Source organism: Mesoplodon mirus, assembly GCF_964341445.2.
Source record: "Mesoplodon mirus genome assembly, chromosome: 7".
NCBI lineage: Eukaryota > Metazoa > Chordata > Mammalia > Artiodactyla > Ziphiidae > Mesoplodon > Mesoplodon mirus.
In genome coordinates, this window is record NC_138983.1 from 8,291,845 (window position 1) to 8,306,067 (window position 14,223).

Sequence of the window (14,223 nt, forward strand, 5' to 3'; positions counted from 1 at the left end):
GACCCTCCGGAGCTGGAGCCACTCTGGGTCAGGAGCCTCCATGTCCCCTTTCAGTTGTTCGCTGAGCGACAGCACCACCTAGTGGCCACCTTGCTAGGCCAGGGAACCCAGCCAAGCTCACACCCACCCCACCCTTCAGGAAGGAAGAGAGCGTGCGGGCCTGGTTCCCAGGGCTCAGTTCTCACTCAACTCTCCCAATCCAGGCTGTGACCCCTACAGGACATCTGCTTCAAAGTCTTTTGGCAAATAAATTACTCAGGGACATAGCAATGTATAACCACGCCTGACTGGCTTGTTTTATTGGAGAAGAGGACGTGGAGTTAACAACGTGAAGACAGTTGGGACCTGAGGTTGGGAAGAACACCCTCCCCTCCCCTTACAAGCCCACTGCCCCAAATAAAAAATAACCAACTATGGGAGAGCAGCTGAGACAGCGACTGGGGGCAGGGGAAGGAGACCATGCGTGTGCTGGGAGGGCCCAGAGGCAGCGGCTGCACGAATACGTGAGTACAAGTCTCTGAATCTTCCTCGTACGTCTGTATAAATATATAGATAAGTTGTTCACTTGTTTCCCCTTCTCTCCCTTCTGCTCCGTGCTGCTTGCCGCGGTCCCAGCTCCTCTTTCCACGTGAGGGCGAAGGGAAGGGGCATGATGAGCAAGTCATCACCGAATTGCGATCAGACCCACATCCATCAACTTCTGGATCTTCTGCGCTATCACAGGATTCTTTAAGTGTCTGACAAACAAGAGGCAAAGTTATTTGAAATGAGACAACCTATAAAAATTCTTACTTGCTCGCAGAGCAAGCCCCAACCAACACAAATCCCCCTGGACACCACCAACCAACAAGAGGTGGTAAGGGAGTCCTGGCAGACTGCCCAGGGGGACCCACATGGGCCTCCTCTGCCATTGTTTGGAACCTGACCAGTCCTGCTGCAAATGAGTCCACGGACACGGGTTTAAGCTGAGACCACTCTCCCAGCAAAACTGGTCTTTCCAACTAACCACTTAAGCCATTGCCACTAACATATATAAATGAAATCCTTCCAGCTCACCACCACTGCCAACCTTCCAAGTAAGAATTACACTATAAATATTCCACTCAGATCACACTGCTGCCAACGTTGTGCATTCTCAATGCTTTTGTCCACCTCTTCCCTCGAAGGCCATCTGCCCCCAACTTGACTCACTCGCTGAGCGCCTGGGGGTCCTTCTGCATCTGTTCCAGGATGAGCCGCATGGCCGGGTCACTCATTATCTGCTGCACCTCAGGGTCGGCCATGGCCCGCCGCTTCACATCTTCAGGGCTGTCATGTCGGTTGTACTGGGCCATCATGCAGCGCTGGTAACCATCTGCGGCCTCCTGCATTCCGGCAAAGCCAAAAGCGGAGGGTGTTAGCACTACCTGGCTCACTGCTGCAGCAGGTCCGAGATAACAGAGGTAACTGAGGGGAAGACAGACACACAGAGAAACAGGCGAGAGGGAAGAATCAGAGACACGGAGGCAGGGGAGAGCTCACTGAAGGCCAGAGCAGCCCCACCTTACAGTTGGAGTCCAGGTCGAGTGCCTTCTGGTAGACATCCATGGCTTTGGTGTAGTCTTTCATTGCCTCCAAGGCAGCTGCTTTCCGTGTATAACCCTTGACTACAGACAGAAAGGGAGAGGTGAGGCATCACCTAAAACACACTTCTGAAGGCTGCTCTTTCACCTCTTCATCTGAACACCATTGTTCCTCAGCCTGACACTAGCTCCTAAATGTTACAAACCCGAAAGACACACAGGCAAAGAATATGCTCTCTCCTCTCAACCCTCTGGCCAGTCAGGGGACAGAGAAACAGCACAGAAAGGCACTTACTGAAGGTCGGTTCTAGCTGGATGCATTCCTCACAGTCCTAGGGAGGAAAAGCAAAAAAGAATTAGGCTCATTCCTTTAGAGGAGCTACTCTAGGGCAGACTGATCACTTGGAATTATTACAAATCTAACTGTTCACCCAGGGCCATTACAGAACATTCTGCTTTTGTTCTAATGCTTCTGTTCTATTTTTAAAAAATTTTTTATTGGAGTATGGTTGATTTACAGGTGCTGTACAGGTGTACAGCAAAGTAGATCCGTTATTATATATACACATATCCACTCTTTTTTGGATTCTTTTCCCACAAAGCCATTACAGAGCACCGAGTGGAGCCCCCTGTGCTCCACAGCAGGTCCTTATTACTCATCTATTTTACACACAGTAGGGTGTGTATGTCAATCCCAGTCTCCCAATTTATCCCTCCTCCCTCCAGTGCTTCTGTTGTTCCTGGCAGCTTGGTAATTTAACAGCAGGCCCAGCAAAAGGAGAGTAGAGAAGGAAGGAAAGCAGAACTAGAAGGGATAACAAATCCAGATCATGGACCATCTCGTGTAAGGGGGCTGGGACTATTCAAAAGGCTGATGTTATGATTAAAAAAAAAAAAAAAAAGGGAAAAAAAACCCCCAAAAACCAAAAGGTGGGGAAACTTCTAGTTTGAGAAACTAAAGAGGACATGATCACCAGATGAAACGAATGGACCTTGATATTGACAACTTTAAAACTTTATTTTTAGACAACTAAGGAAATCTGAACATAGACACACAGCAGATGACACTACGGCCTGAGTTTTGCTATTAGGTGCTAATAATATTGTGACAGGACAGGGAGAGTCATTTCAGGGGATGTATGCTCACGAATTCAGAGGTCAAGTGCCAAAATGTATCATTTCCTTTCACAAATGGTTCGCCAAAAGTGTCAATGCTTATGGTTGAAGAAAAGGTGGAAAACATAGGTATTCTGTGTATTTTTGTCTGAAATATCTTCAAAACATAAAATTACGGAGAAAAGAATGCTATGCAGTGTCGTGTGTGCACGGAGGCCCAACCAAGAAGCTCTAAGACTGGGAGCAATTCTACTCATTCTTTCCTCCCATTTGCACACTGGGAAAGTCCTGTTCCACCTCTCAGGTGACTCACAATGTTACTCTTTGCTTTGCAAACCAACTTGCTTTTGACATTCCCCTTGTGCAGTCCCACCAGCAGCAGTGATGTCTCTAGGCCAGATGGACCGAGAAAATAGTGGCATCAGACAAAACCATCACGGACTCAGGTACTGGTGTGTCTAGACAAATAACATTTTGTCTAGTTCCCACAAGATAGTCCAGGTTTATCTCCCAGAGAAGAGTTTAAAACTCGCCAAGAGGCACAGAGCGGCTCATGCTCAAGAGCACCATGGAGAGCAACTCCTGCAGTGAACACGATCATATCTGAGCATGCTTGACGTGACTGACAGCCGCAGGTCTATCTAACTGGAGTATGGAAGAAAAGAAGGGTAAAGCTGCTGTGGAAAGTAAGGCAGTTCCTCAAAAAAATTAAACACAGAACTATAGTACTTCCACTGTTGCATAAAACACTTGAAAGAATTGAAACCAGGGACTCAAACAGTTATCTGTACACCCATGTTCACAGCAGCATTGTCCAGAATAGCCAAAAAGTGGAAACAACCAAATGTCCATGGATGGATGAACAAAATGTGGTCTACCCAATGGAATATTATTCAGCCACGAAAAACGAAGTGCGACACATGGTACAACGTGAACCTTGAAGACGTTATGCTAAGTGACGTAAGCTAGACACAAAAGGTCCAATATTGTATGATTCCACTTACAGGAAGTCCCTAGAGCGATCAAATTCAGAGACAGAAAATACAACAGTGGTTGCCAGGGGTTGGGAGAGGGGGCTGGGGCGTTAGTGTTTAGAAAATGCCATTTCCATTTGGGAAGATGAAAAAGTTCTGGGATTGGATGTTGGTGATGGCTGCACAACAATGTGGATGTACTTGATGCGACTCAACCATACACTTAAAATGTTAAAAAGGTAAACAACAAAAAATGTAAGGAAGGACAAAGGGGAGGGAAAAGGATCTACTTTCCCAAATACTCCCAACCACGAATAAATCCACAGGCCAGGACAGGGTAGACACAGGCCCTGTATTTTTACAAATTTCCCATGTGCATCACCACCTTGAATCTATGATCAAAATAAGAACATCAAGCTGACGCTGATGAAAACATGAAAAGAGGAAAACATATTCCTCATGCACAGGTTACATTAACGGCTGCTCCGCATTCCCAGAGCCTCACCTTGAGTGCCAGCTGGAACTCCAGAAGTTTGGTGTAGCAGGCAGCTCGATTGCTGTACAATTTGGCATCTTTTGGGTTCCGTTTGATGGCTTCTGTATAATGCTTCATGGCCTGGGGATAGTCCCCTGAACATGGAAAAGACAAACAAAAAATAAAATAAAGCACACCACCAGAGCGCATCTACCCCACAGTCAGCCGAGGCACAGAAAGCAACATCTACACTGCTCTTATCCAAAAGTTCCATCAACTGAGCTGTAGGTACCTTTCTGAAAACATTCATTGCCTTTGTTCTTTTCCTCCAAGGCCAGGTCAGGGTTTATGTAGGCCAGCCGCTCTTGCTCTTTCAGGATTTTCTCTGCCTAAAAAAAATATTAATTCTTGCAATAGTCATTTAAACTCTCATAAACATTGGGCTAATAAAAAGTCTGATTAGAATTTCAATTTTCACAGTGGCAAGATTTAACTTTTGGTTTAATAATTTTATATTTCTTACAAACTATGTATAGCTTAAGTAAGCTACAAAGATATATTGTACAGCATAAAGAATATAACCAGGGGGCTTCCCTGGTGGCGCAGTGGTCGAGAGTCCACCTGCCAATGCAGGGGACACAGGTTCGTGCCCCGGTCCGGGAAGCTCCCACATGCCGCGGAGCGGGTAGGCCCGTGAGCCATGGCCACTGAGCCTGCATGTCCAGAGCCTGTGCTCTGCAACGAGAGAGGCCACAACAGTGAGAGGCCCGCGTACCGCAAAAAAAAAAAAAAAAAAAAAAGAATATAACCAATATTTTATAATACCTTTAAATATCATCTATAAAAATTTTGAATCACTATGTTGTACAACTGAAGTATAATGTTGTAAACCAACTTTACCTCAATTCAAAAAAAAATTTTATGTTCCTCATCATCAAGGTGTAGGTACTATGAAGCAGAATGAACGGTATTGATGTACACTTGATACAAAGATATGCCCTGTGTGAAAATGATCTATGTATTGACAGTTCAATTTTCTGCCTAATCTTTCTGTGAATAAAATCACTCCCCTACATAATTTGGTTGTATAAGGTAAGAAAAAACTTAAATTACGATAACAACCACAACACTGTCAGAGCACTGACCCTCAATATCCACAAATTTATGGTGGAAACCTTGGCCAACCAAAAATCACAGCAGAAAAACTGAGTTATTCCCTACATGTTGTCATCATTAAGTGACAGGGGCAGCATCATATACAATGACCAAAGACAACAGATTTATCACTAAATAGTAATGACTACAATAAGTAAAACAAAAAATAGCAAAACATCCCATATTCCCTACCCACCTGTTGGCATTTCTTGAGCACATCTGGGGTTCGGTGCTCTGCCAGAGACTTGTTGTAGAAATGGATGGCATCCTTGTACTTTTCTTCTTTGAAATAGGAGTTGCCAATTCGAGCGTAAGCTCTGACAAAGAGAAAAAAGAATTTGCTAAGGGCAGAACACAGACAAGGTCAGCCCCTGCAGAGAAAAAAACACCTGCAACCAACTAGACACAAGGCCCACATCACTGCCCCAGGGACCACGCCCTTCCAACACCTTCTGTCTAGGATCCTGCAGCCTCCTTTCCAGCCCACGGCTAACAGAGTAGGTTGTGCAGCCAGCAGCCCCCTCCCCGTGCAGACATGGAACCCTCCACACCGCTCAAGGCGTTCCAGGTCAAGCGTACTTGGCAATCTGTCGGTAGTCTTCTCGGTTTTCTCGCCCCACTTCAATGGCCTTCTCACAAAGCTCCCGGCATTTACCATAGTCGCCCTTTTCAAAGTACACGGCTGCCAGGCAGGAGGGTCAAAAAGGAAGAGTCAGTCCATGCCTCACCCCCAGGACCACGTAACAACTCCTGCACCTGCGTCCTGGGTCTCACCTGCTTGGTTGGTTATGTAAGTCATGTTGGTGGGGTCCAGGTCCTTGGCTCTGTCATAGTGTTTCAAGGCTGTGTCAAAGTCTTTCTTCTTATAGGCTTCATTCCCCAGCTCTTTTTCTTTCAGTGCCTAGATAAGGTGTGGGAGAAGTCAGTGCTGAGCACATCTAACCAGACGGCAAAGAGAGCAAGGGCCTGTGACGTCACAGGTACCACGCAGCATACACAACTAACAAGGCTACGGAAGCAGGTTCTCGACACCCACAGTGAAGTATCAGCTGTTAGGATGAAAAATTATAGACTTTCATGTCTGCTTCCTCTGAAACTCCCCCTATCCCACCTACTCTCCTGGATCTTTGTCAGCAAGTGAGGGCTTCTTCAGGGGAGAGGAAATCCCTTCAGCTGGAAAGCACTTCAGAGAGGACAACATGGTTCTGTGCTAGGTTTAATTCCGAGAGGCTGAGCAAGTCCGGTTTCTGTCGCCTGCTGTCTCGGGGTCTTAGGAGGGCGAGGAGCCGAAGGGGCTGTCCTGGTGGCAGCAGTCTTCAGCCGAGCTCACTACCACCCACGTTATCGGGCCTTTTTCCAGTTTTGAGGCGCCATGAACAACCAACGCTTACCCATTTAAAGGTACTAAATTTGGCAACAATCTGCTGTTCCCATTTATAAGAAGGGAAATAAAATCGTTCAGGCACATGCCTCCTGCTCTGGAAGACTGAAAGTTGTTCACTTAGCAACACAGACAACTTTCAACTACACACCACGTCCAACCAGGCAACAGAAGCATAAGGAATGATAGACAGCATTCCTCTGGATCTCCGCAAGGACAAGGACCACACACAACTTTATTGGCTGGCCCTGGCTGACATCCACACTGCCAGAACCACAGCGGCCGTGGGACTATGGACTAGTAGCTTCTGCTGCCTGAGGACTTTGAGATACACGATTCCTATGAAACTGCTTGTTACGTGGACCATTTAATATACTATTTTATTTTTTGAATATTTATTATTTATTTATTTATTTTGGCTGCACTGGGTCTTAGTTGCGGCACGTGGACTCTTAGTTGTGGCATGTGAACTCTTAAGTTGCAGCATGCAAGCAGGATCTAGTTTCCGTCAGGGATCGAACCCAGGCCCCCTGCACTGGGAGCACCAGGGAAGTCCCCTGACCATTTTAATTAACAACAGTAACTTCAGCACATACTGAGCATTCAGAAAACAATCACAGCCAATGAAAGTCTATAGATGGTCCCAACTGACACACATATTTCTAGTTGACTTGGCTGTTTCTTCTAAATTCATGATAGTAAACAGTGTAAAAAAAAAAAAAAAAAAGAGCGAGACACCTGCTTCTTATTCTCTGGAAGATCTTCTTCCATCGGCTCTGGTTTTGTCTCCTTTCTGGGAGGCGGTGGCGGTGGAGGTGTCGCAACTTCCTCCTCTTCATCCATCCCACCTAGATCGACCCCCAGGAGGACGCTGAGAGTAGTCATGATCCGGGGATCTTGCAACTTCCTAGTATTGGTTAAAAAAACAAAAACAAAAAACAGCACTTAGTCCTCTCCACAACTGATCTTAAACCCCATTTACTGCTAAAGCTCAGATTACTGTATATAAAAGCTTCTCACCCGTGAGAAGGTTCCTAGATCCTGTACTAAAAGTTACAAATGGGGAATACTCAACCTTTCAAATATCCATATAAAATGAGGTAACACAGACCAAATTTATTTGAGGCCAGCAGATACACAGAGAAATAAATGAGTTAGAGATACACTTTGTCTGATCTCAGGAGACAGAGGGATTCAGACAGTCACAGATAGCAGTACAAGGTTTAGAGAGACCTCTTTAGATCTGACATCCTTTCAACCTTGAGTTTCCACTCCAATATACCAACAGAGAGAGGGGGTCCTATGTGTAAAGAAAGGATAGGGTTGGTGCTAGGTCAGCAAAGCAGGAGAGCAGTGAAGAAGGAAGGGAGGGTTAGAACAAACATTCCAGATTACTCTGATATATACTCCCCCTGACCCTTTCTAAAAATACAAATAAACAGTAAACAAAGCAATAAACTCCTACTGCTCTTTGGAGAAAAAACAAAAGGAGAAACTCTGCAGTCCGGTCGAGGTAACCCCCTGCCACAGGATCCCAGGAAGAAAGCACAACATTCATGTCCATTTCCAGAGACAAACGGTGCCGCCTTGACTTACGTGCCAAGGTCGGAGGGCTTGTTCCGCAGCTGCTCTATCAGTTCCCGGTAGGTAGGATCAGCGAGCAGAATCTTTGTCCTGGGATCACTCTCCAACTTCTGGTATAGATTAGGCATGTTGAAAGGGTTCATGAATTTCCTCTCTGTTTCAAACGAAGGAAAGCACATCACTAGAAGTCAGTTACTATGCCCACATAGCCTACTAGACCAACACTGGGGGATGGGGGAGCCTCAAAGTTAATCCCAATTAAAAAATAATAGTAGGGCTTCCCTGGTGGCGCAGTGGTTAAGAGTCCGCCTGCCGATGCAGGGGACACGGGTTCGTGCCCCGGTCCGGGAAGATCCCACATGCCGCGGAGCGGCTGGGCCCCTGAGCCATGGCCGCTGAGCCTGCGCGTCCGGAGCCTGTGCTCCGCAACGGGAGAGGCCACAACAGTGAGAGGCCCGCGTACCGCAAAAAAAAAAAAAGGAATAATAATAATAGTAAATAAAAGGAAAAGAGCAGTATACATGGTGCCTGCCTACCTGCCAACCGGGCCTCCATGTTCTGTAAACCTTCTTTGAGCTGAGGGTTGTTTGCTTCATGTTTTAAACCCTCCTCATAGGTTTGCTTGGCTTCTTCAAATCGGTTTAAGAACTCAAGAGCTGCTGCTTTTCGAGAATAGCCCTTAAATCAGCAAAGAAAAATACAAAATAAAAGACACCTAGCGGTAAATTCCTAAGATGAACTCAAAAAAAACTACTTTAGATTTCATGAAACAAAATGGGTATTCACGTGAAGGCCAAAGGAAAAACAGAAAGAGGAGCAGGATACAGCAATGGTGTATTATCGACCCTATAGAACACAGCCAAACATCTAAGGTGCACACCTGCCCCCTCCCAGTTCATCTGATGACCCTAAGTGTTGTCAGTTTTTTGGGTAGTGTTTTCCTTCCTAGTAGTACAAAAAATAAGACATGTCTTAACCGATGGTACCTCAGATTTGATGAAACATGCCGCCACTCTGAGGAACATTCTCAAACAGGCAGGAAGAATACTGGGGGGAGGGGAATAATCAACTCTGAGTCTCTCGAGACAGGCAACTAGGCAAGCCAGGAGGGCTGGTATTTAAGAAGTGCCCCCGAAAGGAGTTTCTGGGCACCTGAGGAGCCCCAGCACGCGCACAGCTTACCTTGCCCCAGTCGGGCTTCAGGTCCACGGTTCTGCAGCCGTCCTCGTAAGCCTTCTGGTAGTCTCCTTTCTTGGCATAGGCTGCGGAACGATTGCTGTAGAGCACGTGGTTCTGGGGGTCTAACTTAATGGCTTCCGAGTAGCACTGCAACGCATCATCGATGTTGCCAGCACTCAGGGCCTTGTTGCCCTTTTCTTTGAGCTCACTTACCTGAGAAGAAAAGGAACCAATGTAGTTTCTCTCCATAAAATGTCTCTTTAGTCCCAGTTTCTTAGGGGATACTCATTCCTTTCCACAGCTATTGACAAACAGGTTACTTTATGGATCAGAAAAGAGAAATCATAGATTCATTAATTTACATTTCCCACACCTTTGGGAACCAGCAAGGAAAAAATAACCAGGAAGAAGTGGCCTGACACTGTTCTTTGCTGGCTCCCCTGTGGATCAGTGAGAACTCCAGCCACTCTTCCAAAAATCTCTACTTTGAGCTGATGAAGCCACTCTAGAACATACTCATGAGTTCGTTTTGTGGAAAAACACATTTATTTGCCATGGATTTCCCGAGTTCGAATGATAAACTGAACACAGGCCTAGTTACTCCTCACAGGAAGAGGCAACCAAGAAGGAAGTGGACTGAGCGTGCAGTGATACGTGCTTCAGCAACCTGCTGGCTCCAGGAGCATCAAGACGCTCACCTATGATCAAAGAACAATCTGTTTCCACTTACAGATGTGGTAACATGTCACAACACGGGTAGATTACTGGTCTGTTCCTTAACGGGTTAAGGAAAGCTAGAAAAAAACAGTTTTTGTCATGCTTAAGTATTAATATGCTACTAAAAGGATGAAGAAGAATAAAGAAACACTATTTGTGGTTCAATCCACTATCCTCTCAAATATCCGGAACGAAAACAGCAGGAACGCATCAAAACGTTTAATAAAGTGACCCTGGCCCTGTCAGAACAGGATCCTAATTAAAGGGCTTCTCCTAACCAGGGAGCCCTACAAGAGGGCAGGGTCATCCCTCAAATGCATGCACACTTGGTGAGATTAAGCTGTGTCCCTCAAGACACAAAGTCATTCTTTCTTGGTACCTATCATCTGCCCGTGACCCAGTGTACTGATGCAAGAAAGAATTCTGTTATGAGAAATGGCTTTGGAACCTTGAGGCACACTAATTGGGAACCTCCACCAACCAGAGAGATCTTAGAGAGACAAGCTCTATGAGGAAAAAGGAAAAGAAACTACCAAATTTAGCAAGCAAGGGATAAAAACCTTAGAGCCCAAGATGCTGGCCAGGCGGCAAAAAGTTTAAAAACTCAACTAGTACCACGAGGCCGCTGAGAACAGCTTGGTGAAGCTCTTGCCTGTCCTACAGAACATCTTCCAAACTGGGCACCTACCTGCAGTGAGACAGGAAATCAAGTTCGTATACAACCAGCACTTTGAAACACCAAATGGAAAATATCAGCATGTGGTACATATAATACAGTAAGTTGTTTTGTCTGCATGTTATACAGTTGTATGTCTGTACTGGGTCAAATGTTAAAACTTTATCACTATGAGATTTATTTGAAAGGTGCTTAGTTAAAAAAACACAATTTTGGACACTCAAATTTGTCCAACTTGAATATTTCCTAAAACTGAAACATGGATCTCAGAATTAAAAAAAAAAAAAAAAAAAGAAGCTACCTATTGAATGGGGGGCAAGACAGTAGGTTCTAACACACCTGGAGTAAAATGCCAGGCCATTTGTACAACGGGCATGGTAAACATGCAGTCCCTGAGTTTAGTCACTCAGTCTACCTGTACCTACACTTCTACAAGGGGCAATTGCGATTAAGAAAAATTTTTTTCCTCTTTTGATAACGGCGGGATGAGAGCTTTTCTTGAATTTAACACAGCAATGTGTTTCTCACATCAGCCCTCTGTTTCTTGTCTATATCACAGCCTACTGAATCCCAGATACAATTTAATTATCAGAAGGGCTCAAAATGTTTATTAACCTCTCCGTTTCCACTCTAATTTCTAAAAATTTAGCGAAGAGGCCCCAAGTTTGGCTAAAAGAGCAATACCTATACTAAGGCAAAAGGTTCGGCTTTGTAGATCACAGCTTAACACCCGAGCTGTCCCCCCACTCCCCCCAAGTCAATCATTACAGACTAATAACAGCTTCCAATTGAATAAAACCTCTCTGGGCTTTTCCCAACCCTCAGGCCACAGAGCGTACAATTAAGTCACTGAAAGCAACTAGCAGCAGCTTCAAACTCGGCCCCCCAATAATGCTGAGAGGAGTTAAATAACTTACTTCTTACTGCTTATCTGTATATTCTAAATTTTCTAAGCAACTAATTCCTCCTTCTGCAATTTGAAACCGAAGTTTTGTAAGTATCAGTCCTGTTACTCTTGAATCGCACGCACACAGAAAGAAAAACGAGGAGGGGGAGGGGCCGCACATACGTTTGTAAAACACTGGTAGAGATGAAATTCATTCCAAGAACTTTTGCTGCACCCTCCCCTTTCCTGCATCATGAAAAGAAGTCGGCCTGCTGCTCGTCATACCTTCACTAAACACTCTTCCATCCCGGCCTCTTCAGATACAGAGAAGTAGGGTTTTCCCTACTTCTGGCTACTAAGTCCATCAGCTACTTCCAGCGTATTCCCGTCCCCGCTCCCCGAATTCCTCCAAGTTAACTGTGCCAAGTCCTGGGTAGTCTCTTCGTCCGCAATCTCTGATCCCCCTTTCAGATGACGAACTCCCAGAGGTTGACCCAATCCCTCCTGCCTTTCGCAAGGCCCCTCGCCCACCTCCATTCCTCCCAGCGCCTCGGGCGCCATCCCCCTGGCTCAGCCTGGACCCACTTCCCGAGAGACCTCCGGAGTCCGGCCGCGGCTCCTCTTCCCGCCGCGAACCGGACTTATGCCGAACGGATACGTCTCCCAGCCCATCTCGCCGAGTCGGGTGGCGACAGGCGCTGAGCCGAACCCGCGCTCCCCACAGCCAACCCTCGCTGCCCGCTCGTCCGCCCGCCGCGGCCCTCACGCCCTCGCCGCCTCAGCTACTCCGACGGCCCCGGTCCCCACCCCGGCCGCCCCGGCCGCCCCAATTGGGCTCCCGCCCCGCTCCTCCACCCGCGGCCTAGCCTCGGCGGGTCACCGAACGGCCCCGGGCCTCAGCCCGCCCCTCCCCCTTCACCTGCTCCATAGCCCGGCCCGGAACCCAGTTGAATAGACTCCGTCCGCTCCGCGTTCACAACCGCACGCGCCGCCTTCTGGAACCTACTAGAAGCTGCCGGGACCCCCAGATCCCGCCCCTTCCTCTCGGGCTCACTGGTCGCGCTCCTCTAGGGGGCTTTATGAGCTTTTTTACTATTGGCTTGAAGTCTAGCCCATCATCTTTGCTTCTCTCTCATTGGACAATATGGAGAACCCTGCCTCCCCCGCATCTCAGGATTGGACGTTCCCCTAAAAGCTCCGCCCATCATAAGCTCTATGATTGGAGGGAAGGGCAGACCTCTGCGACAGTGACTGGTCACTTGGTCCGCCAATCGTGGCCGCGCTGGCCGCGCCCATTGGTCCTGTTCTTTCTGGAAATTTCCACCTCTCCCATTGGGCTGACGGACTCCATGACGGAACCGCCTTCAGATTTTAGGAAATTTCAATTGGGCGGTGAGTTGCAGACACTTTGGTCTGATAGGTTTAAATTGTTGCCTTTCAAAGAGCAGGGTGGGGTTTTACTGTAGCCGTGGTTTATGGGAGCCCAAGGCCGCAGCCGCCGCGGTGGTATCCCAGGCTGCGGTATTGGCGGGGTCGCTGGGGACACTGGCCGCTTCCTTTCTCGCTCTGCGGATAGTGTGGCCTTGGCAATTCGCTCCTCCCCGGCGGCAGAGAGCCCTGGTCCTTCGCCCGAGCGTCGGGCTCGGGGGTCCCAGCCTGGGGGCGGGGGGCCGTTGGGGTCGGCCTCGGGAGAGTCCCCCGACGCGTTCCCGGATCCCGCTGTTGGGTTTGAGTGTTCCAAAATCCCGCGTGGTGGTGAAGGTGCTGGGGCTTGGGTAGGACAAGCCTGGGATCTCACCTTGGCGGGGACCCTCCGTGGAATGGCACCACCTCTGGATCTTTCGGGAAGAGAGTTTGGTAATCCAGGGCCGTGGATCGTTCATATTTATGTAGTAGAGTATTTAGTACTTAATGAAGGATAGTTTCCCCGTTATTCGGAGGTAAAGGGGTAAGGGAGACAAAAGACCTCACTGAGGTGCTCGATCACCTGGCGGGCGGCGGCGGCGGCCTGGGCGGTCCTTAAAATCGCGGCTGTTCTGCCAGAGGCAGGGCAGGTACCTGTAGAGAAGCGAAAAGATTTAGAGCGTGAGAGAAAAATGATTTTTCGTCCTGGACCAGCATGTGGTTCACGGAGCAAAGCAGCCGCATGACGGGTCTGGAGGGAGCTTAGATGAGGGTCTTGGGTCCTGCTGTGACCTCTCTCCCCCGCCCCCGCTGGGTAATGCCGTCCCTTCCGAGGGTTTTAACTGCCCTTTATGCTAATAGGTTGTCTCCACAGCGTTCTTTTCCATCCCAGCTGTCTGACCCATTCTCGACACTACAGCCAAGGTCACTGTAGATCCGCTTGTCTGATAACCCCCTCCTTTGCTCGAAACTCTTGGAGGCTTTTAGATTGGGGATCAGGGCCTGTCTAACATGGCAGGCCTACTTTTCCCACCTCTTCTTTCCCTGTCCTCCACCTTCAGCACCAGTCTCCAGCCGCACTGACCTGTCTGTTCCTTGAACTAGGTGGGCTCCT

The 14,223-nt window shown here is 47.7% G+C and overlaps 1 protein-coding gene across 1 annotated transcript; it reads right to left on the reverse strand.

The window, feature by feature from the left end:
- Positions 1-267: 267 nt before the first annotated feature.
- On the reverse strand, positions 268-12,728 carry STIP1 (stress induced phosphoprotein 1). The gene is made up of 14 exons (XM_082626677.1): positions 12,625-12,728; positions 9,430-9,639; positions 8,784-8,925; positions 8,260-8,401; positions 7,402-7,570; positions 6,057-6,183; positions 5,862-5,964; positions 5,479-5,599; positions 4,420-4,516; positions 4,158-4,282; positions 1,858-1,894; positions 1,543-1,646; positions 1,192-1,364; positions 268-737 (listed from the first exon to the last, which is right to left on the reverse strand). The coding sequence occupies exons 1-14, from the start codon at positions 12,631-12,633 to the stop codon at positions 665-667; spliced, it is 1,632 nt and encodes a 543-aa protein (XP_082482803.1). The 5' UTR covers positions 12,634-12,728; the 3' UTR covers positions 268-664.
- Between the last annotated feature and the right edge of the window lie 1,495 nt (positions 12,729-14,223).

Coding starts and splice junctions, on each gene's coding strand:
- STIP1 (XM_082626677.1), bottom strand. Junction 8,926..9,429: donor TGAAGCCCGACTGGGGCAAG/GTAAGCTGTGCG, acceptor TGCTGATTTAAG/GGCTATTCTCGAAAAGCAGC. Junction 4,517..5,478: donor TGCTCAAGAAATGCCAACAG/GTGGGTAGGGAA, acceptor TATTTTTTTTAG/GCAGAGAAAATCCTGAAAGA.